The sequence below is a fragment of the Dermacentor variabilis genome, unplaced genomic scaffold, assembly GCF_050947875.1.
Source record: "Dermacentor variabilis isolate Ectoservices unplaced genomic scaffold, ASM5094787v1 scaffold_12, whole genome shotgun sequence".
Taxonomy (NCBI): domain Eukaryota; kingdom Metazoa; phylum Arthropoda; class Arachnida; order Ixodida; family Ixodidae; genus Dermacentor; species Dermacentor variabilis.
In genome coordinates this window covers 50,492,128-50,516,978 of record NW_027460280.1, presented here as the reverse complement: position 1 = coordinate 50,516,978, position 24,851 = coordinate 50,492,128, and the positions used below count along the sequence as shown (strand labels likewise).

Sequence of the window (24,851 nt, the reverse complement as noted above, 5' to 3'; positions counted from 1 at the left end):
GTCCAGTAATTGCATTACATGACACGCGCCTGTACTCTATCACTCACGCTAACAACAGTGGAACAAGGCCCGGACGCCCGGGGCCGTGACATCCCACCAGTGGCATGATATTTCCGTAGCAAATGACGCATGACAAAAACAAGAACGCGGGCTCCGTCGGTGACCACATGCCCTTGAATGCATACGCGGGCCGTCAGCCTACTAGCAAGCCGCCATGGCTGAAAGGTTCCGGGAGTTGTGAAACCATGGTATAGGCGGCGCTGACAATATCCGATATCAGTCAAAGACCAGGACAAAAGCGATAGCCGCCCCTATCGGGGCTCGCGTCAGCTCTCGTGGCTTGTTTCTATCTCGTGCACCGAAACAGATTTGTTTGCCGGTGTTGTCTCGTGCGTGCCGTACGGAAGTTCCCATGACCGAATCGATAGTGTTCGCATGAGTTTGAAGCTGCATGTAAGGGCACCTCCAAGACCGTCCTACACTTGTAGCCGTCTTTGCCTGGGAATAGCATCTTGACGCGCTGCATGTGATCATCCGTGCGAACAAAGAAGACTGTCCAGTTCTTTGTGAGAACTTTCAATCGTGATGTTTCTTCCGAGTCTAGTTGACTGCGTCATACTAGTGGCTGCAACGTGTTTCCTGCTATATAGGTAAGCGAGCCAAAAGCCATCTCGGCGCTTTATGCGATGGTGGGCTACTACTATATCCTTCTTCCTAATATTTTTCTGCGTGATCTCGATTCACTTGTCGAGGTAGCTAGCGGCGATGACGTTTTGCTGCTCAGCAAGAGGTCACAGGTTTTATTTCCTACTGTGGCCACCGCATTTCGTGGACGTTGAAGTACGAAAACGCCCTAGATGTTCTAAATTAACGCGAAGTCTGTGGTACACAAGCGCTGTTGCATTTCGCCCACATCGGAATGCGGTCGGCAGTCGAACCCGCGACTTCGTGCTCGGCAGAAGAGCGCCACTGATCTACCGCGGCGGGTCGTTCTGATCACCCGACTGGCGAACAAGCTTTGCGCGCACACCAAACCGCGAGCGAGCATAATGTGATCGTACTGACTCGTACAAGTGTAAGCAATTATAACTGAGCGTAGTTGCATTATGGCCAAGTCCATTTAGGCAGGTTGTGATGAAACTTGTGAGGAAATAAGGCTCGCCGTGTGGTAAACGAGAGCCGCATGAAATGTACACGGTGAGAACAGATTTCGTCCGGGCTGTAGCTTGGCGAGCTGAATCGCAGCTATATTAGAGAGCTTACTCTAGCTAGCCTACGAGAAAGACAGCCAAAGCGCAGATAATTATCACCTTCAAACAAGACGGCGTGGGTGTTCCGCCCATTTTCCTGACAAGGAAATCGCTTTTCATTAGGCACGTGACACATTTAGTCAATGTCCTGTCGTTGTAATTCTTGTGTGTATCTTTGTTGTTTATGCCGCACACATAAAGCGACCGATTAAGGCAACTAAACTGTGTTCGCAGTCAGTGCTGTGGTGCCGCTATGTCTCATCCATGTCTGTTAGCTGGTGTTCCATGTCCAGCCATGTCTAACGAGCTCGCGCAAGCTCACACCACTTATACCATACTTTTCCAAGTGCTGCATTTTCGAGCCTGGCATCGTATTCGCGCATTATTAATTGCTGTGCTGCGAAGCCTATAGTGGCTTGAACGCTATCAGATGGTATATCTTCCTTACTTCTGCAATATCTCGGCTGAAACTCTACTGAACAACCGAATACGGGTTCATCCAAATTCTGCTGATTGGGCTTTGAAGCATTAAGCACGCATGCTCAAGCCCAATAATCTATTGGGACTATCAGTATCTTGACAGCTGCGTTCAAGGCCCAACTTGACATATATATATATATATATATATATATATATATATATATATATATATATATAATCTGTGTCAACTTGGGCATTGAACGCAGCTGTCAAAATACTGAAAGTCCTTGAAAAATCTTATGGTTCCAATTTCCTTTCGTACTAATCCTTATCTGGCTGTCATATTATTTACCCATGGGGAAAAAAAGAATGGCCGTATTCACGCGACGTCGTGGGGTCTGGCGGAAACGCGGTATACATACGACGCGACTGCGCAGAGAACTAATCTGTCCTGCATTCTTAGCGGAAAAAAAAAGACTCAGCTGACTTTGCAGAGACTTTTCACTGTGTCCTCACTCCTGCAAACAAAGGTTAGATTAAGTTAGGTTAGGTTACGTTAGAGAGATTGACAGGGTTACCCGTGGGTACGTTCAGAATTTTCTGCAAATGCCGTGTGGCGGCGCAGTCGCGTCGTGCGTGTAATCGCTTCCGCCAGACCCGACGACGTCGTAGTTATACGATCGGTCAAAAAATAAAGAAAAATAACAGGTACAACCTGGAATTTTTGAGGCACTGTGAAGCATGAAAATCTTTCACGCTCTCGTTCAAAGTTGCCTTGAACAAACTACGGAATGCAGTATGTCCTGCACTCCCCTAACGTGGCTTCCGCTTCAGTTTCGGACATTGCCTCTTAACAGACAACACGCAATGTGGACTCCTCAAAAATGACATACTTGATAGAATCGGGCGGCAGGGCGAAACGTAACGGAAATAATTAAGGCAAAGTATTTTATTTTCGCCGTCATCGCTTGCAGACATCTGATAAGCCGAACTTCTTTAATGGCATGGAGTTTGGAGGTGAGCAGCCAAGCTTGGTACAATCATCATTGGCCTTGCGCAACAGCATATGGACATCCGATTTGAATGACGAGTGGTGAGAGCACCACGAGAACACTCTGTCACATTATTCGTTCAAAAGCGGTATTTTTTCAAAGAACTCATCTTACCTGAAGGAAAACGAAGTGTACACATGCGTTTCTTTTGCGCGCTAATCACGGTCAAGGTGCTATCATCAAGCGCATACTGATTTTCAGATATGCCGCGAGAAAGAGGAACTTCTGGAAGGATCAGGGCGTTGTTCACGAGAAGTTGTCCGTTGTCTTTGGTCCCATCTTAAGACTGGTCATGAAGGTAAACTTTTTGGCTTGTTTCACTTATCTTAATTTGCTTTTCATGTTACAAAGAAAAGAAAGACGTAAACGAAGGCTACTAAATATAGCAAACGTTGAGAAAGTTTAACATTGAGTCCATCTGCATTCTATACAAGAAAGTGGATTACCCGCGACTTCTGTTACAGTCAAGTTGTGTTGATGATACCTTAGTGGAAAGTGCAGAAGGGTTCTAATGTTCGAAATATAAATTAAACAATAAATATGAGACTTGCGTCGCAGTTAAGTTGCACGGACGTCCTTGCAAGACTGATTTGAACCAGCAAACTAACGTTTCTGTGCACGCCTTACGTTATGAAGAACAGTAAAGATGTGTTTGACCTTCCCAGTTCCGGCACACATGGATTCGAGTAAATAGGGTATCTTCATTTCAGCCAGTATGTCTGAGCGATCAAGAAAGGTGCCAGAAGATGGGCCGGGTCTTTGGGTGAGTTTCGTCCTGTCCATGCCTTTCAACCTGTCGACAAACGCGCTCACTTACTACAAGTATGCCGGTGCAATCGGTCGGTGCTCATTATTTTACATTAAGCGTGTACCACATGTAAAAATATAAGCAAGCAGAGGGTTTGCGTTTCCCGCGCCTCCAGTAAGGAAAGAATGTTTGCTGGTCGCGAGAGCGCACGGCACATGCTGGCCTCGTCTTCTATAAATGGTTGAAGAAAACAGAGGGAGAGGTTTCATAGAGGAAAACGCGCTGCTCTGAGCTACGCTCCTACGTAATGACCGTCACCACTTCTGAAGCCCAGTCAATCCGGACAACGAGGTCTTCTGACTTTACGCCATAGCCAAGCCAACAACTCGGGAAGGGGAGGATATCGTATCGATAGCAATGTTTGGCGACCATGTTCTCAGAGACAAGCACTCTTCCTGCTTCCTTCAGTTACACCGCGCTTACCTGCCTCATTAGAATTTGACGCCGCAAACGTGCAGACGTAAAAACGTATAGACTGGTTATATTATAAGAAGTTATATAAGTTATAGATTGGTTATATTATAAGATAGGCTCATGAGAATCCATAACACACTCAAATGAGTTTCGCCTATTTCCGAATTTCGAAGGATAGGCAATTAAACGATTATCGCGTACCGCGGCCGAAATTTTATGATCTAAAAGAACCACTAGAACGCACGCTAAAATTCGAGAGAGACAGAGGAAAGGGGAAAGGCAGGGAGTTTAACCAGAGGGGAGAGAAGTGGTTCTTGTGGGGAAAGAGGAACGCTAGCACTATCCTCTGCAACCCATGCGGGAGCACGGCTCAGCGCCAGCAGGGTGGGAGAGTTGGGATTAAAAGAGAGAGAGGGTAGGAGGGAGAAAGGTAGAGGGTCGTCCCAGCAGCATCATAGCAGCCCGGCCGGGAGGGCCCAGTGGGGAGAGAGGGGAGGGGGAGCTAAAGTGATAACAAAGTAGAGATAAAGAAATAAAGGAGCATAGACGTACAATCACAGTCGGTCACTGTCGCCGCACAGCACAGTAGCACTTGCAGCACTATAAATATCTGTTCAGACTACAGTCGCTTGTCCAATTCTGTTGCCTTTAAAAACTGCAACAGTGCCCTCGTCGCCCTCTGCTGCGATGGCCTTGTGATGGCGGCATTTTAAAATAAGTTCCTCTGTGAGAGGTCTTCAGTCAAAGCGCGCTATCGCGATTGCGAGCGATTGTCTCTGTAAATTATAGCGAGGACAGTCACAGAGAAGGTGTTGAAGAGTCTCCACGTTACCACATTCATCACACGAGGCGACGTCGGCCCATCCGGTTTGGAATGCAAAAGACTTGGTGAAGGCCACCCCTAGCCTTATTCGACAAAGCAGGGTAGCTTCGCGACAGCAGAGTCCAGCTGGAATGCAAATGCGTAGAGGTCTAGGTTGTGCAGCCGGTTGTTTTGAAAACGTCCTGGGTTGCACAAGGAGAACGTGATATCACGGCCGAGCATTCGAAGTTTTCTAGCGGCATCTGTCCTTGATAATGGTATCGGCTCCTCTTCGTCCCCTTGAAGAGCCGACCGAGCAGCGTTATCGGCGTGTTCGTTCCCTATGACGCCGCAGGGACTTGGAAGCCACTGAAATGTCACATGGTGTCCTTTCTCAGTCAAGGTATGGATCAGTTCTCTAATCTCGAATACCAATTGTTCGTGTGCTCCACGCCGCAGGACTGATAGCGAAGATTGCAGTGCTGCCTTCGAGTCACTGAATATTGATCATCTTCGAGGTTGTTGTTGGCTGACGAGACGAAGTGCAGCGCGAAGAGCTGCAAGTTCCGCAGCCGTCGGTGTCGTTGGGTGACATGTCTTGAAACTGATGGTGGTGGCTTTCGCTGGGAAGACCACTGCTCCAGAGGAGCTAAAATTCAAAGTTCGCAATTAGTCATATCACTTAGTCAACTCGCAACTCTTTCGAGCCTGAAAAAAAAGGGGGGGTGGGAAGCCCGTAATTTGTTGCCAAGGTGGTGAATACATCAAGAGTGTTGCAATGTACGACGCTAACTCTAGAACTTATGATTTTTATTACGCTGAACCCCTTATTTAATTTCATATTTTGAGAGAACTAAACAGATGTTAAATACTTATCGAACTTTTGTGACTGGATCCCACCTACTTGATCGTGCTAAAAGCATTCACTAAGAGCATGGAAATGGAGGCGAGGACGTACAGCTTTTAGAATGGGCCGTAAACACTATGCTAAGAAATCGTCTGATGTGCAAATAAGGAGGTTGCTAATGAGTACAAATGTGCTCTTGGGACCACAGCTGACAAAAACTCTTCAATAATGTTGCTATAACGTTAAAAAAATTAGAACACGATAAAAGTCTTGTTGAAGGCCAGTATATTGTTGACTATATAGTATTATGATATAAACGAAATGTAAGGTTTTCGTCAGGTCTGAATTACATTACATGTTGCATTTCTTTTTCAAAATTTATTTTATTGTGCCATTCTTGATTTTGAGTGTTCGTATTGTTTAACACTTTATGGTTAAGCCTTGTAAAAGCGTTAATGTCTTTACAAAAGCATACAAATCCTGTTTTAATTGAGCTTTACTCAATCTTATGCAACATTTATTTATCTCGTATGCATGTAGTAATATGCTGCGTTCCTAGTCATAGAGGAATCGAGGGCGATGTGCTTGCCGACGAAATCGCAAAATCAGCATCGCAAGGTATTCGTTCTGCTGCTGTCCCTGCCACAGACATGAAGCCTTTCCTACGAAACAAACTGCGAAGCCACTGGCAACGCTTGTGGGATGCTGGAACGAGCAATAAGCTTCACGTGATTAAGCCGAAGTTAGGGTTCTCGCCCCAAGCTACGAAAACACTAAGAACAGGCGTCCTATTAACTCGACTCAGAAAAGTACACACATTTGGAACTCGTAACTTTCTCTTCAATGGTAACGAGCCTCCAACCTGTGGTAGATGTGGTGACAGGCTGACAGTGCTCCACGTCTTCCGGGAGTGTCGGGAGGCCGAAAGAGACAGGAAGAAACATTTTCCTTTTGCTTACCGCTATTGTGCCCCTCTTCGTCCGGCTGTGTTTCTTGGTAAAGAACCGCTTCCTAAGGCCAAAACAGTGCTTGCTTTCTTGTATGACGTTGTCCTACATGTTATAAGCCCATTAAATTCGCAGCACATCCTCTTTCCAGAGGATGCCGCTATCATAGTTGTTTTGTATAGCACATGCCTCTAGGTCCTTGTGTTTCAAGGGGTCTGCTAAGGCAGTAGTGCTCTATCCAATTTTAGCATCTGACATATTTTGTATATTGCATCATTCTTTCGCAATGCATTTTAATGCTCATAGTACACGTAATTAGTCATTGCCATAATCTTATAACACGCAGATTTTACGCAATTTGCAGCAACTATTTTAAGCCCCTCTACAACCACGTCACATATACTTCACAGAACTTATCACACCACTGCGAGCTCATTACCACTGGCTTGGCGCTCTTTGGACATGCCTGGCCCTTGCGCCACTAAAGATCACACGTTCATTCACACTGTATGGTGCGCTTTTTTGTTTTGTTATTGTTGTTCTTTGACTTGTGAGATATTTTCACATTTCCCCTGTGTCAAAGAGTACCCGGCACGAGCTTATCACGCCCACATCTTCTGATTTATTCATGCCAATTCAAAAAGGAGCTCGAGCTAATCGAAATTAGGATAAAGGGAGAAAATCTTAGTGCTTATACTTTTGGGTGATCGGCTATTGCTCAACGATAACACTCAATGTCTCTCCACTATATATGATCATCTATAACAAGCAAGGCGATAGCCTTATTCAACCAAACCACACACAGACATCCCATTGCACTGTTTTCACTATAAAAGAACAGCAATGAGTGGGAACTTTGCCCTGCATCGCAGCATCTACGAAGGAGGCAAGCCTACGCTAATGGTGTCGGACCCAGAGCTTGTGAAGCAGGTTCTCGTTAAAGACTTCCATCTGTTGCCGAACAGAAGGGTAAGAATGCCAATCTTTAGGCATAAGCATGGGGGAAAAGTATACATCATATATCAAATTGATGTATACAGCATGAGTATACATCACGGAGGTGGACAGGTATACTACTGGAGCGGTGACGTCGAAACAATTAAAAGGAGGACGTTGTGACCATGATTGAGAATTAACATTTATTTATTTATTTATTTATTTATTCTACGCAAAGGGCCCTCAATTGTGAGTATTAAATAAGGGGGTAGGGGGAATAATGAAAAGAAAAATCTAGTTTTCAGAGAAACAGAAAAGCTGAATTTATAAAATGTTACCAAAAAATGAAATTAAGGCATGATAACTAAGTGCGAACAATATCCATTAAAAGTACCAAGTGTGAAAGGAAAAATATGCAAGCAGCAAAACCGAGTGCGAGTAATGTCCATACGCACGAACAATAACGACAGAAAACAACCAAAGGACATTATACACTGAGCAGATGAGAACGTTGCTGGATGTTATTCAGTGTGAACACTATCAATTCCGGAAAGCAAATTTATTTATTTTTTTGTATGTATTCACAGCAACGACAGTTCGACGATACCATGCTCAGCAACATGATGGTCTTCGCAGCCGTGGAGCGTTGGAGGAGAATACGTCCTGCGGCAAGCCCGGCATTTTCGACTGGCAAGCTAAGAAAGGTACAGCAATAGTAGGGAAACTTCGGCGAGTTGAAGGAAGTTCATATTTGAGCACTTTTATTTGTCCTTGTCTATGTTTAGCATTGCTGACTGTCAAAAAAGTACCAGCGTCTGCTGTTCGCCCGACAGTATACCAAAAGACTCTAATTCAGCTGCTATTTATATTTAGAGCACCAACGAGCTAGGAAACGACTCTGCTACTTTTAGCCCCGAACAAATCGACACACGGACACAACGTTGAGACAATGAACAAGGCCTAGCCCTTTATTTCAAGTATGTGGTTTGGTTAAACAGGCCCCGCGGCACTTTTCAACGAAGTTTATGCATTGCCCATGAGATGGTATAGCTTCAGGAATCCCTTCCTTCAAGAATATTTTAGCTGTTCTTTTCATGAAATATTGGAAAAAGCAAGAATAATATCTTCTGTTTTACACTTTTCATTCCGTTTATCCACGTACGCTGAAAGCTGGCGTGAAATACTCGCGTTCCCTTGCTCGTTGGGGCGTAGCCATGATGGGTCATACACTGGCTCAGCTGTTCGATTCAGCTTTTCGTTTTTGATCGCTAAACGTCGCTCCCTGCTGTCTGCCGGCAGGCATCGGATGGTCGTTGCGACTGAACGACTCCTCTAGATAGCCCGATCCTCAGAGCTAAATTGCTACGTGCATTAACAACGTATTTTGGACTGGTCGGTTCGTGGTTTTTGCCACGTTTGCGAAAGATGTGAACCAAGATGGGGACCAAGGACGAACGACTACGAGCGCACGCTGTCGGCAAACGGATCGGCTGAGATTCTGGTCTTCCTTAAAGTAACTTTCGGTAGCGGTTGCCTTATTTTGAGGAAGAAATATCGTCTTTATTTTTAAGTGACGAAGGTGGGGAGGTTGGTCTTTTAGAGTCAGCTATATAACAAGGCAAGTTTCCTGCTGAGCGTAAGCTGGCAATACGGCTAGTTGGCGATAAAGCAACATGTTCACCACTATCTGGCGGCTCTGAAGATATACTTACAGTATTCGATGACTGTAGCACAGGGCCCCTTCAGGATGTGAGCATGAAGCAGGTTGTATGTAAAAGAAGGTACAAAATTTTGTGTGCAATGACGAAAGATGTTCACGTACAAAACAGATTTCCCAGTATTAAGACACTGTCTAGGTATATAACATTTTGCTAACGAGAATGACGCGTCAAAGACTGAAACCAAGTGTCTCCTTTAGACACGTAAGAAATCTGAGTATATCTTTGGAAATATTACTATCGTCAACCATTTCCGCGAAATTTCATGCAGATGAACTCTTTGATTCAAGAATGCGCAAAAGTGACGTGTCGGCACCTGAAAAACGCTGCAGAAAAGGCTGAGGACGTCGATGTTAAGCAGTGAGTACAAGCTCAAATTGTTATAATGAGTGGATTAAAAGACAATTTTTGACGGAAGGAGAAGTCAGCACTGCAGTAAATGTACTAGCATACAAACCACGCAAACGGAAATGCTGTCTTCTGCCATGTCTCCTGTTTGGTGTAGTTTATAGACCTCTTCCACGCTACGTCGGACGGCAGCTGCAACCTCGTACAATGACGTCCACGGCGAACGTGCTATTCTTGCTGTAGGAGTGCGCCATGGGCTTTGCAAGGAAGAGAAAACACACGGGTTTTTCTTATAGAAATGAACCTTGAGCATAATGAACTTCGCCGTAAAAAATGCAAAGACATCAGCTGTTAGTTACGATAAAGAACCGTGTGTGTATGGTGGTGAGCTTGTGGTACAAAGCAACAAAAGTGGCTTTTACTTACAACTGTCCATGATATGTGTGAGTAGCGAACTTTGTCGTGGAAAGCAATGACATCAGCTTTCGCTTACGAGAACAGAATACGTTGTGTGTTTGGGGAACCTGTCATAAAAAGCGACCAATTGGCTTTCACTTACAAGAACTGTCATGATGTGTGTAGTGAGCTTCACCCTGAAAAACACCGGCTACTGTTGCTTGCGAGTAGGTTTAGTGTGTTGCGTGTGGTGGACTGTGGGGAAAAAAAGCGACATCAGCATTTATTACGGAAATGAACCATGTTGTACACGGACTTCACTTCGTACTGTACCTTGATCAGTGTCTCCGTGAAAAACTGTATCGGATTTTCTCTTACAAAAGCGCGCCACGTTATGTTTGTATGTGGATGGCAGGTAACAAGCTACTTTTTCTTTCTCAATTTGGCCTATCCTCTCCTATTTGGAAGTAATCGACATTGTTACCGTTTGAAACGTTATAAGATAGGCATACTTATTTCGCGCGATGTAGCGCTTGCTCTTAAGCCATTGCATGTCATGTGTAATTTTGGCATTACTATTTGCGGCAAAAGTTCGAGTGCTAAGTGAACTTTTACACATCTGGCCATGTGAAGCTCCCGTCGTTTTGAGACTTTAGCATAGTGTGACTGCATGATTTACTGCAGTAAAACACGCCTTGTCCTGTCTGTATTTCTTCTTGTGTGCCGTCATTATTGGCGCTTCACCTATTGAAAGCATAATTTACTGGCTACCACCACGGTCCCCTGTCCGCTTTGTATGTTCTATACTCGCGGACAACTTTCCGTGGCTGATGGTGTGAACCCCGATGGTAGGGATGCAAGATCTCTGCACAGCTCTCAACCAGTTAGATAGAAAACCGTTCCCCTTGAACAAGATCTTGGGACCATGGCCTCGCATATCGCAGCTACAAAAGGCCACAAAAGCGCTGCTGCGATATTTGAAAGATACAGGATTGAGTCAGCGTCTGTGATCCGGACTGAGTGACTGAACGATATCCCCGGTGGACTTTCTCTTCTTTCTTTAATCTTTCCGTCCCCGTTTCCCTTTCCCCAGTGTAGGGTAGCCAACCGGGCTCAGTCCTGGTTAACCTCCCTACCTTTCATTTATCATTTGCTCTCTCTCTCCGTGGCAATGAAGAGAAGGACACAAAGCCAAGCACGCGCAAGTGAGAGCGGTCCTGAATGTCGTTCTATAATATGTCATTCGCGTTAGTTAAGGTAGGAGACACAAAACATAAGCATCTTATTTACTAAAGCGCGAGTATTAACTAAAGACATACGATAAACTGTACTCAGTGTTAAATATGACTCATTTTTTAGCTTTTCTATTCCGAGTTTTGACAAATTCAAAACCGTCGCAAGTAGAAGATACGCTGTCTGCTCAAAGAAACCGAAAGCGCCGTCAAACTTTGCCGGACAACTTGGCGCAGTAACACAAGCTTAGACGTTCCGCCCCAGTCGTTTTTCCTTCATTGACACATAAGTTCCGCAAGTGGACTAATCTTCGCAATGCATGAACCTGTTTTAGCTCGCACGTGTTATGCTGGCACGCAGCCGAGACGCGGTAACGTAAACCAGAAACGCTAAAGATGCTAAGGCGGCTTACCTTAGTAATTTGCAGGTTCTATGGCCACTACGCTTTGGATGTGATTGCCACATGCGCATTTGGTACGAAGCTGGATTCGCACACGGACACCACCAACGGTTTTGTGACCGAGGCTCGAAAGGCGTTCTCTGTGAAAATCACTCCCAAGCTGCTCTTTGCGGGTGCGTTCTTTCTTACCTTTGCAACGGTACCTGAACCAACGATTTAGTTAATATGTAGCATGATTTTTTTTATTCGTTGATGCATTTGTTTCACTTAACGCACTTTCTACATTTATTTATGCGTTTGTCTTTATTCTACCTGTAGTTCTGCGAAACTTATGGAACCACGCAGGTACTATCCTATCCTGTTCCCCTACGGAGTTCTTTGAAATGAAGCGATTCACGATTTAATGAATAAGTTATTTCGGTCTACTTGAGAGTGATTACGTAAAGCGCTACGGATAGAACTGTCAAGAAGCAAGACAGTCGCGACAGGTGCTACTAACAACAGAAGTATGTCTGAAAACTCGCCACACCCGGACAAAGCGTGTGCATTCGAAGACTCGCAAGTGGTCATAGCGATGCAGACCGCCTGTATGCGTTTACATGTAATGCTGTAGAACAAGACACATGTAAAACTCCTGTCAACACAGCATGACTAGTGTTATGGAACCTGAAGCTTAGAGCCAAACCGTTAGACATTGAGAAGTACAACCCACGAAATCTGCAGCGAAAGCCTGCCAAAGTTATTCAGACGCACATGTTATTGCCGAAGCTTTAAACAAATTTGACGCTCCTGTTTCAACTTTTCTTGTAAAAATCATCATATTTTCGTCATATTTTCTAGCACTAAAATGCTGCATTCGCAGTTTTCAGTGAACTAGAATATTCAGTTGTGTACTCATGATTTTTCGGTACATTTTACTGTTAACACCCACCGCGTTCGTCTTGTTTTGTGACGGTCCTGCTGAAAACACATTTTGTTCTTACTATTACTGTTGACATTTCTTCTAAACTGGCTGCTCTGGGAGCTCCAGCTTAAATGCTTGTGAATGATGGCTCAAGGTTACCAACTCGAACATGTAGATATGCACGCAAGTTTTTCGATAACTAAAGAAAAAAGTATGTGAGCGATGCGCAAAAATGCATTTACTCAGGTCGAACAAATTTTCGATGGCAGCGCTACCGTAAAAAACGAGAGGCCAGTCATTTGGATTCCAAATGACCTTAAAAAAACGCTTTTGCAGTGCTGTTTCCGGATGTGCTGAGAGCGCTGAAGATCAAGGTACTGAACGACGATTCTTTTGTCTACTTCAAGAAAGTATGTCAAGGAATTATAGGGAACAGGCAAGCACACAGTCAGGTATAGTTTCGCTTTTGTTTCTTTTTTTACTTTAAACATTTAAACCACCTTTAAACCATATTTTTGATTCCGGAAGCATACTAAAATCCGTTGAAAATTATTGTGAACTGTGATTTTGATTTTGTACTTTACTATGTTACATACGTGTCTGTTATTTTGCCACGCCTGTATCATTATGTATTTGGTCGTGTACATTTTTTTTTGTAACTCCTCCTCTCCCGCTTTGGCCATTCCTTGGCCTGCAGTATTTTCTAAAGAAATAAATTATTATTTTTTAAATTAAATATATTTTTGTTATTATCGACTATTTAAGCACCTTTGTGGAAAGTGCTTGATTGCCAGAACGTTTTCAGGTCACCTCCTATTTATCATCCTCTGATCATTGAGACAATTTGCTGAGTAATAATTAAACTATATATCTCTATCTTATCAGTGAACCCACTATTCTTTCAGGAGACGTCGGCGATGCAATGGTTGCCAATATTTCCAATTTCACCTGAATAGATCAACCAATCTTGTTTTGAAAACTTGATCTGCAATACTGCTTCTACATTTGAATGAATGAATGAATGAATGAATCGATAACTTTTGTTCTCATGAAGATTTATGATGCTCTAGGCAAAGGGCACTCTTCTTAATGGTGACTGAACTGAGTTGTTTCGTGTGCTTGAAGAATTTTAACGGATATTGTCAACAGCACGATAAAAATGTACAGTTCCGAGTTGTTTTTGCGCCGCAGTTCCACGAAGACTTCCTCCAGCTCATGATGGAGGCGCAGAAAGGCTGCCTCCAACCTTCTACCGAGGGCTCGTCGGATACGGAGAGCAAGCTTTTCGACATCGGCTCGGAAGAGAAGTCCACTGCGACGTTCGGTGCCAAAGGTTCGTGGGGTGACTATTTGTTTCCTTACTGATCATCATGATATAGATGCACACAAGCGCGGAAGCTCATTGGCTAAGGCTTTGCGCTACTGGGCACGAAGTCGCAGGTTCGTTTCGATGCTTCGTCTGCATACCGATGGGGGCGGAATGAAACACACACTCGTGTGCTGAACTTTGGGCGCAGGTAGAAAAAAGGTAGAAAGGTAGAAAATGGGACATTAAATCCTACTAGCCAATATATATTGATACCAGAAGAAATGTTAAGCCCTTTTTACAAAGTGTTATGAAGTATTCTATTCTCTTAAACCGACGCCGTCTTCGTGCAGCTGGAGAAAAGGCGCGACCCTTCTCCTTGTGATGCCATCTATATATGGGAAAGCGTTGCTAATGGCTTCTCTTTTAGATGCAAGTGCGAAGCGTAGCACTTCAACCATAGAGTGATCTACGAAAAGACAGAAATTCACCAAAGAATTTTCCCCCATCTTCATTCCGTAGCACGCCAGCTTTCTTTTTTCATTACAATTCGATGGCACCTTGCTGAAATTTCTTGTACTCTTTTACTTCCTTCAAGGGATGTACGGAAGCGATGCCGCTAAGATGCAACCCTCGTGAACTCTTACTTCCATTTGATTTTTGTCCTACGGCTCGTGATGCACGACTGACATGTCGTACAGTCACGACTGCTAAAAAGAAGCTTTGCCAAATTCTCTTGACTTGGCACCCTTTGTTAATAAAAGACTCGACACGGAGATCCTTGGCTGCTATGGTATGCTTGGTGGATGTATTACACGTGAGATGACTTTATTTCAGAGCCATTTAAAACAGGATTGTGGTACCCGCAACGGGTACTACGAAGTTCGGTTGAAGTGCTCTTAGCATATATAGTTGCTGCACGCACGCCAATACGTGAACACGCCAATACATGCAGCCTATCATCCTTTTTGTTCATCGTGAAAGCGAGCGAAGTCGCGTTCAAATGCACAAGCACTAGGGTGGGGATTCATGCGAGCCCCAACTATCCCGTACGAGTATAGTTTAGCGCTTCGCGTTCTTGTTACTCGAAAAAAAAATGAAGAAAACCAGCATGTACTAAAAACACATTATCTATGTTTACGCAATAACCATGAAGTGTATTTTAAGAGTTCTGCTTTTTGGAATTGCATACTGCGCCGGGGTATAAGGCAGGGACAAATTAAGCACACAGACTAGGGAGCGAGTAAGGCACACAGCGTTCCAGTTTGTTTATCTGTGTACCTTACGCTATCCTTGTCTTAAAAGCATCTCACCACAAAATATAATACACTCATTACCTATGACTTGTCAACATTTGGGGACAGAAATGTAATGCAATAGAAGCTTATCATTCTTGTTTATCTTGATCGTTAACATTCGCCCGCCAGTAAAGAAATTGTAGTGTTTTGCCCTGCACTAATAAATAGTCACGCTGTTGAAATCGACGACGGCCCCCACAGGAATGACGGAAGACGAAGCGCTGGCGCAGTGCGTACTCTTCTTTCTGGCCGGTCAGGACACTACTTCGTCGACGGTGGCATTCGCCACTTACTTGCTGGCCGTACACCCTGACGCGCAGGACAAGCTACGGAAAGAAGTGGACGAGTGCTTTGCGAACCACGTAAGGAAACGTGCGTCTTAAAAGAAATTTTGCTTGTAAGTGCCCAAGCTCGACGGTCGCGTAAAAGGCGCCCACTCAACTCATCCTTATAGTAACAATTCCGGATGAACAGTTAGGCTAGGTAATATATGGAACACTTTTGGGTAATGAAACGAGCTGTTAAGCGAGATTCTGGAGTACGTGTGTGTTACCGTGTTCCGTTCATTATTATTGCTTTCCTTTTAGCTCTGACAGCCTAGCATGCATCGATACAGTCTTGCTATAGCAGGTATGGTTGCTATCGACGTGTGTTCAAGTGAAAATAGAATTAAAGGGGGCAAAGCATAGAATGTCGCTAAAATAACGATGTAAATAGGTCCAGTAAATGACTATTTACTGGACAATGTCAATGACTTTATGCTAGCACATGACACTGCAAAGTTATTAATCTCATTTAGAGCTGCGGTTTTTGGGAGTCAGTGGTGGGAGTGACATGACACGAGACCCTATCAGTTAATGTTTCTAAGCGAAGCTTTCTTTGTCGCTAGGCAACCACTGTTCCGCGTCCGTAGATCAGCATTCCTCAGGATATGCAGGGTGTCCCGGCTAAGTTTAGCCCGAGTTTAAAAGTATGCGAATGCCACGTAGATGGGCAGAACCAAGGTAATGTTGTTTGCCGTCGCTTGGAGATACTCAAGTTATTTTAATTCCCTCTAATTAGATGATTAGTCTTAAGTGAGTAATCAACTTCTCTAATATTATAATTAGATGAAAAGTGTCAATGGTAAACTTGCAAAGCGGCATGAAAATCTCTCGATAAATCTTTCTGCTGCTCAATACGGGCTACATAAAAATGTTTTTCCGAGCGTGAAAGAAGCCGCAAATTCATGCAAAATTACCGCACGACTGGCCGCTCGAAGCACTTTGCTATTACAACAAGTAAATAAATAAATAAATACATAAATAAATTACCCAACTAATCAAATGATTAATTAATCAGCTAACTAAAGAATTTAGATAATAAGGTAAGTTAGTAATTATCGGTTAAATAATTAATAAACGAGCAATAATCAATTATTTCATCAATTGACAATCAAATAATTAACAAAGTAATCACTTAATTAATTAATTAATTAGTTAATTAATTAATTAATTAATTAATTAATTAATCAAATCTGTTTATTGAAGTGCCCAGAGACAACCTCGAGGGTCTTGGTGCTGGCGCACTCGGCAAAGCGATGCACAGGAATAACAATGCAGACTCACCCACACGCGCGCGCATACATAAAAGAAACGAATAATAATTTCACGAATACAGATTTCAACAGAGCATAAAATGTGTACACGAAGAAAATACAAAGCAATAATTTCACTTTCCTTTGCATCTTTTTCTGTGCAAGGTAGCCAACCGGGCTGAGTATGATTAAATTCCCTGCCTCCCTAACTTTTTTCTCACTTTGCATTGCATATATGTTCTCAAGCGTACGACAATATTAATAATAATAATAATAATAATAATAATAATAATAATAATAATAATAATAATAATAATAATAATAATAATAATAATAATGAAGTTGTGTAAAATCAGAGCTGTGTGCGTACTCTTCGCTGCTTCTGCGCTGATTATCAATGGGCCGAGCGGGCTGACTCGGCAAGCAGTGCGCTAACGCTAACGTAAGACGTCTAACGCTTTCGCTATAGCTGTAGCTGGCTGTCAAGCGCAAGAACAATGGCTCATTCAATGGCAGATTTGTTCAATGTGACGAAATATAGTAGCCACTCAGTAGAATAGTGCCGATACGTTTCCTAATACGCTGTGCGAATTTCTCACCGCAGGGACCGGAGCCCAGTCTTGACGTCGTCTCTAAGCTAGAGTACCTTCACTGCATCGTTTCGGAAACGCTGCGGCTGTACCCACCCGGTACGAGGTACGATGCTTCGAGTAACAGCAATTTGAAGTAGTTGCATGATGATATAGTCCAGCGGTCAGCTGTCCACCACGATCCTTGTCTCGCCGTTGTGCGCACAACGGCATTTTTTATTCACCGCGAAGCAACAAGGTCAACAAAAAGCCGCTTCGAGTAGGTTTCTTGGCTCCTTTTTTGTTGGATTCTTAATAACGATGGCGCTTGGTGCGATCAGGGCAAGTTTGGCAAACAGGAAAGGTCAAGCGCGGGCGCGGATGGTGATATCGTTTGGGAATTAAGACCTGCAACGCTCGGCACTGCATCGCGCACTTTTTCTCATATCTGAAGGAGCCCCTTTCGCAGTGGGCCATTGTCGTGCATGTCGTCGCGGCCGGAGAGAACGGCGACGCGCTTCCTGCGCGCGGAGTGCTTAAACAGGGGCCGCGTTTGCTTCGGCTGCCACGAGACATCGTGGCTGGACGCGCTGCTTAAAGGCGCAATAAAAAATAATAACGAACGTTTCGAGCGACGAGACAGACAAGGCGAAGTGCGAACTCGCAAATGTTTTATTTCCGTAACGGCATGCGCCTTGTCTGTACAATTAAAGAAGAAAGAATGACCGAGAAGCAAACCAGACACACACAAACACGCGCAAAAAAAGAGACAGATTAGAACTACTCAACCAACTTTTTTTGTCAACATGTATGTTTAAGTCGTTTCCGTTTTTTTTTTCTTTTCATTTGCGTTGCGTGCGTTCAAAAATTACATATATATTTTTGAGGCAGCTATTGGTGGCGCGCTTAGGAATCTATCAGTAACATGCATTTCAAACATTTTACGTTCATTTGGCGGTCATTTCAAACATTTTATTAAGTTCGCTCTCTTTTTTGCCAGTGTCGTCATGTATATCGTCGATAAGAATCCTATTCTTTTCTGCGTGATTCAATTAATCTAAATTCTATTTCCCTCTTGATAAAGACATGGGGGATTGTTGCACAACATGTCCACTAATTAAGTAGCTTCCATACGTGTTAGTACTGTTACCATAACAGATGCAAAGTGAAGTTATGATCCCGAAGGTACGGGGTTTCGTTTGTAATGACACCCAGGCATCACTCATTTCCGTCGTTATCAGCAGCAGTTCAACTGCTCGTGTGCCTCATAATTATGTACAAAAAAGCGCTCGGGAGCCTATAACTTATTTATTCTTAATAAAACTAATTCTGGATGCATATCATCGTGGTATATTTCGCATGGCTGCAAATTCAGTCTGGCAGCATGAATACTTCGAATACAATTTACCATTCAGTCAACGAAGAGAGATATTCACATATTGGGGCAGATCGAAACAGATGCTTTAAAGGTCCGCCGCACACTTAGCTCTAAAGACACCTGATATTTTCGAAAACAGTAAGTTTACCGTTTCTAGTTTGGATGTGATAACCATACTCACTGGTCTTTAGAACAAGCTTCCTCTTTGCTCTGAGCATAGTACAGTAGGCTAGATGGCCTCAGGCTGACATCTCTGCGTTTCCGCTCACAAATTTTCCTCTCTCTGATCAAGCAATATCGCTTTTTGGTTTGCAGTGTCACGTTTCTATCGATGAGGATTTGAGCAGTCTCTCATTCAAAGCTCTTTCATACTGCAACAGAACTGATAGTTGAGTGAGTTGGTACGAATTCATAGTGAAATATTTAGCGCGCACAACTGACAAGGACACAGTGAATAGGGAGACACACGAGCGCTGTGTCCCCCTTCACTGTGTCCTTGTCAAATGTGCGCGCTAAATATTTCACTGTGAACTATTTCATACTGTTCTCTTCCTGAGCCTCGCTATGACAGCACGTGCCTTCTCTTCCCTTTTCCTTTGTTTGTATGCTGCCTCAATTGTTGACAACTTGTGGAGCTAGCAGCTTCAATATAGCCCGTTTCTTCGTCAACTCCTGCAGTATTTCATGTGGAGGTTAGAGCTTATTTGTGCATCTTTGACACGAAAACGGGCTGTCGGCACTGCCTCTGTCTCCATTTTCGGGCGTGCGCTGTTTTTTGTTCGTTACAAGTATTTCATGCGCTCTTGCTTATCGAGTATCGAGTGCGTTAACGGCTAGTCGAAAGTGTGGTGTAGGACTTTTATGCCATACCAAGTAATATAGTATTCAAAATTTTACATTTGGACATTTGCTTCCTTCTCGTGCGTTTCATCTTCAATCTCAACTCTTGATTCTATTTCTACGATAGATTACTTAAACTCTGTATTTCTTGTGTATATCCACTATGCATTTTCGCTTTTTTTTGCAGTCTGTCGTCACTGCTTGTGAACTTATTACTTCAGCAGCACCCTTAACCAATCTGGTTAGCGCCGCGATTGTCCTGAGCTTTTTTTTTTTATTCTGCTCAAGTTGTCAGAACATGTTATCTTCGCCGAAGTAAATTTGAAACTGTTTCCTTGCATTCACAGTGAGCACGGAATCAAGTCTCCTTTAAGGCATGCCGAGCTATTTCAAGTTTCGACTTCATCCGATGTCAATGCCTAATTATTTACAGTTATTCTAATGACCTAGTATACTCTCTCGGATGATCATTTACTATCCCAATCAGACAATTTTTAAACCCTCTCAGAAATATGCTTACAGCAAGTGCTTGATATGAAAAAATAATTAAAGTTATAGCTGGGGGCTCTATGCTTATAAGAGCACAGACGCTTGCGTGCTCTGTGTTTGACAGTAGGTACAATTTTTCTCCGAATACTCGCCATGGTTTTGTTCTCTCTTGTTGGATGCTAATTTCATCAACACTTCATCAATGCTCGCTTTCTCATTTGCAAACTTTTGTCGGTTTTGTGTTGCAGTGAAAAGCTTTCTCCACGGCGCTTGCAAGTTTAAGCGTGCGATAGTGAATACACCGCGCGCCCCTTCACATGTACGCTCACGTTACATCACAATACGCTTTTTTTATGTCATTCTAATTTTTTCTCATTAAATTATTTAATTCATTTTATCCTCAGGCAAGGTAGGTAGCCAAATATATTCCCACTGTTTAACCTTCCTGTATATTCTTATCCTTGTTCTCTCAATCTTGCTAGCCTAGCGCCCCTACGTTATATATATATAACGTAGGGGCGCTGCAAAGATATATCTTTACTGGGCTAAACATTTACAAAAACAACAACTCCGTTTCTGTATCCTCATTTTTGGTTCTTTGTTGCCGACTTTCACCAGGATCGAACGAGCTGCGTATGAAGACTACGTGCTGGGAGAAACCGGAATCAAGATACCCAAGGACTGCGTTGTCGCCATTCCTATTTACGCTATGCATCATGACCCAGAATTCTTCCCTGAACCGGATGCTTTCAAACCGGAGAGGTGATGACAGCGGGTACCATATACCTGATTTCATCTGCCCAAATTTCAATGCCACGTTGTTAATGAGTGCTGTTATTGTGCAATTAGATTTTCGACGCTGAAATGTCTAATTTGTGTCGACAGGTGGCGCGGTAAACACTACTGTAGCTGCAGGTTTCCTTGTTGCATCAGGCTAAGACAGCGAATATGGATGAAGGGCGAAGGCCAGCAGGCGTAATCTATAATACAGCACGAACTTTGTATAAACCATAACCATGCACTATAGGAACCATAACCATCGTTTTTCTCTAGAATTTCACCTACTACGATGAGCAAAAGTGTACGAACCAGGGATCCCGCGATAACACCGATTTTCTTCTGCGCCTAAAATTGCGCACTTCGGTACAAACTTGGAATTGCGAACTTTCCAGAAGATGCGTCAGTTTCAGATTGCGCGTTTGAATTTACTCGCGGGTGCACATCGTGGCAAGCGGGGAGGTGTTTATCGTAAGCATACGATCTTGCTTGCAAGTTCCGCACAAGGAGCCGAGTACGAGCGTGTTACCCGCTCCAGCGATTTCCATCAGCAAGCGCTTTCTTTTTCTTGTTGGCAAGGCAGCATTCGCTTCTTGTTCGGAATTCTCTGCAAGTTATTCTCAGCAGCCGCCTTTAAGAGCGAATATAAAATTTGGACTGCTGATCACTGGCACTTTCTGGGGCGTGAATGAGCTCGCTTAGCAACCCAATCACAAACTTGAGGCGCCCTTCATACATTCCTAAGCGACAGAAAAATGTGATATGGGCATCGTGTAGACGCCATTTTTGGGGACCGCCCAGCCCGTGGACCCTTCTACCTGATCGGATAACGTTACAATCCATGCACAAATGCTTCGTTCAGGTGCCCACATTAGTAGTGGGTGACTCACACACAACGCTGTCATACTCTTGCACCGCGCAGGTTCAGCAAGGACAACGTAGGCTCTATACGGCCCTACACCTACCTTCCTTTTGGTGCCGGCCCAAGAAACTGCATTGGGATGCGGTTCGCGCTTCAGGCGGTCAAGCTCTGCTTGCTCCACTCGGTGCACAACGTCGAGTTCGTGCGCGCGGACAAAACGCAGGTAACGAGGTGTCAACGTTGCAAGGGTACTCGGACACCCCAAGCTGTTGTGTTGTCAGCAGTGTCTGGATGTCTCGTTGCACGATCGGTGATCCGCACTTAATCTAGACTAGCATTCTTGTCGCACTTTTAGTCAGTTGTCTTACTACGGTATAGTGCTTAAAAACATACTTATATTCATATTCTATGTACAACTAAATGGCCATGGTTTACTGTATATCTTATTGCGTTTGAACGCTTTCTCGATTGAAGTAGGTGTGGCATTTAGCTATTAAGTAAAGGCGCGCAATAATGTGAGCATCTCATTTTCATTGAAGGTTAATGTAGTTAGAAATAAGCTCAACGATTCAGCGCAACGGGGATATACGCGCGTTTGTGCTCACACGCGTAACTTTCATGAAAAATAAAAAGGACGCTAAGAAACTACTGGATCCACGTTCGGGCAGAAATTGTCAAGCTAGGACTGTTCGTGAAGACATATGCCCACCAGTCTTGATGCCGCTATATTATTAGCGAATACGGTCGGCCAGTGGCAACTCCGCGTAGCACTTACGAACGAAAAGTTTTATGAATTCGGCCCCATATGCATTGATATGAAGGCACCCATAAAAGAAAATTTGCTAAGCGTACTATGACTGATGTTTTTCTTTACTGTCTGAATAACTCAAGATGCCATCACCGGAAGTATTTTTTTCGGCTGAGTTTTAAACGGCAATTGAGTCGTAGAGTGCTTCATTTGCGTACAGTAACATTGACCAGCGCCGGACGCAGCTTATCGTTGCGACAATCGTTCACGCCTAGGTGTTTGCATAAGCTCCTAACGGCACTTTTTTTTTCTTTGTGTAGGTCCCTCTGAAGATTGGAAAAGGGCTCGGCGTTCTGAGCGTGGAAGATATCACTGTTGGCATACGAAAGCGGGGACGCGATAACATTTAATGACGTACACGCGTATCGTCTATATGAGACAATAATGAGTTAACATGTTTCGTATTTCGCAAAGACGAAAATAAAAAATCACCGCCCCTTCCAGTTCGTGAAGAGAGTCGAACAGCGAATCTTTTGTTGCACTTTTGTTGCACCGAGTGTTGCACCATGCAAGTCAAACTTCGCAAGCTGTCTGTCCGTCCGTCCGTCCGTCGGTTTCTTCATTCCGCCACCGCCGATCTGCTTTTGCGTCTCGGGTGCGCAACTCGGGGTCGGCCCTACGACGACGCGCCCGTTCACGAGCCAACTCTCGCTGACGCTCGAAGATAGACAGCTTCTTCCTCAGGAGTGTGCACTACTCGTGGTCTTCCCATAGTTGTAGCTGGGATGTAATGTGCGAAACCACTCATCCAAAGCTCCGTATATTGTTCGCAAGGCGTACCACTGGAGATTCGGGTGTTGCAATCGTTTTGACGATTGGTTGGATTGATTTGACGATCGACGTGGCTGCTGGCACTTCATGCTGACGCAAGAAGTGCCGGCAGCCACGCGTTCCTAGTATCGCGTTAAATCACTGGGAACTGTTCGTTGGCCGCAAACCGCCAGCATAACATTTGTTAATTTCGAAGCAGGGTGGAATTAATCGTCCAGAAATTCGATGTCGATCTGGCCCGATATCCGAAAATTAACCGTATGACAACCATATAAGATTCGCGTATAAGGTAGCATTCTCGCAGGGAGAAAGGGGTCACTCCAACCTCTTTCCCCTTGTTACAGCTTTTTTGCTCTACCGCTAGGTCACGTGGTCCCTTTTTAGCGAAGTCGGACAACCAATGCACAGGGTCCGCATAAACAGCTTCGCTGTAAAACGAATTACTGTGAAGGCGGATATACATAGTGCTAAGCGCACGTCGATTCTGCAATTTAACGTAGACGCTCTTAATGCGCATACCTGCTGCCTTATAAACACGAGATGCTTGCTTTGAAAATAGCAAATCAATTTGAAAGGTTCACAATAGGTAAAGTCGTTTGAACCAACGAAAGTTGCTTGAAATTAGTAGTCACTAGAAATATAGCGATATGGAAAGGGAATCTGACAATGGGAATGCAAAAAAAAAAGCTGAACCAAGTGGAAGTCATTGAAAGTCAACACCTTACCAGTTATTTCACTAAAAGAGAAAGTAAGGAAGGTTTTGCTTCTTGATAAAGCCCCCATGTTTCCGCCATTTCCGCCGGTTTGATCACAGCAACGTGCATTTGAAGCTTTAACGTCATTGAAACATTCGTTTAAATAACGTTTGCGTCTGGTTGACCACCTTGTCTTTCAATTTTTCCTCCTTCTCCTTAGCTTTACGTGATACGTTATAGGACCACTGAACATGTACCGCTTGTACCTCTCACTACCTCGGCACGTTACCGTGATTGCGTAACAACATGGCCCTGCTCGGACCAGAACGTCCGCCTCGATCAGACTTCACCCTTGCTACTTTGCTGTGTGTAAAACGACCGTAATATATAAATTGTAAAAACAGCCATTGCTCAGTCCCATCTCGCACTGAGAACAGATTATTAGCAATGTTTTGAAGTAATATAGTGTGCATGCTAATGTGTGCTGTGTCATGTTTGACTTATTACTTCTGGAAGCAACTTCTTTAGCCATTCCTGAAAGGTCTCGCACTGAGAGGGTAGTGTATATGAAAAAAAATTGAGATGAACTGTTTATTTTATCGCTCTAGAAGTAGAAAGACTGCATAGAGCGGGCCAGCTGCGGAGGTGCAACAGCATTAGCGTTGGACCTTTCCACATTCCTGCCCAATGCAAAGGGCCTAGGGTTCATCCTCATCATTATAATTATCTTGGTCATGCGTGAGCGATCCTTAACTGCATCCTTAATTTTTTTCTAAACTCTAGCACGGTACGCGATGATGACTTGCTAAAACATTAATTGATCTCGGCAAGTCTACCGCGGGGAGGCTGTGCATGCGCAGAGAGCCTAACGTATCGCACATCACGGTGACATATCAGGTGTCACGCAAATCTAAACTTTATTTTTGCACCGAAGAGGACCATCCACAGATGCAGGGAACGCTTCACTATAGCATAAGATATAACTTATTGAGAAAACGCAGAGAGGT

At 43.9% G+C, this 24,851-nt stretch overlaps 1 protein-coding gene across 2 annotated transcripts; it reads left to right on the top strand.

Moving 5' to 3' along the window:
• The first annotated feature begins 291 nt into the window (after positions 1-291).
• LOC142566330 (cytochrome P450 3A41-like) lies at positions 292-22,849 on the top strand. 2 transcript variants are annotated; one of them, XM_075677252.1, is made up of 14 exons: positions 292-650; positions 2,924-3,020; positions 3,433-3,485; positions 7,413-7,509; positions 8,064-8,180; positions 9,466-9,554; positions 11,599-11,744; positions 12,812-12,927; positions 13,667-13,808; positions 15,281-15,441; positions 17,260-17,351; positions 20,550-20,693; positions 21,631-21,793; positions 22,639-22,849. In XM_075677252.1, the coding sequence occupies exons 1-14, from the start codon at positions 586-588 to the stop codon at positions 22,726-22,728; spliced, it is 1,572 nt and encodes a 523-aa protein (XP_075533367.1). In that variant the 5' UTR covers positions 292-585; the 3' UTR covers positions 22,729-22,849. The 2 variants fall into 2 exon arrangements, with proteins under 2 accessions (XP_075533367.1, XP_075533368.1); XM_075677253.1 differs by lacking the exons at positions 292-650; positions 3,433-3,485 and having other exon boundaries at positions 2,952-3,020.
• The last annotated feature ends 2,002 nt before the right edge of the window (positions 22,850-24,851 follow it).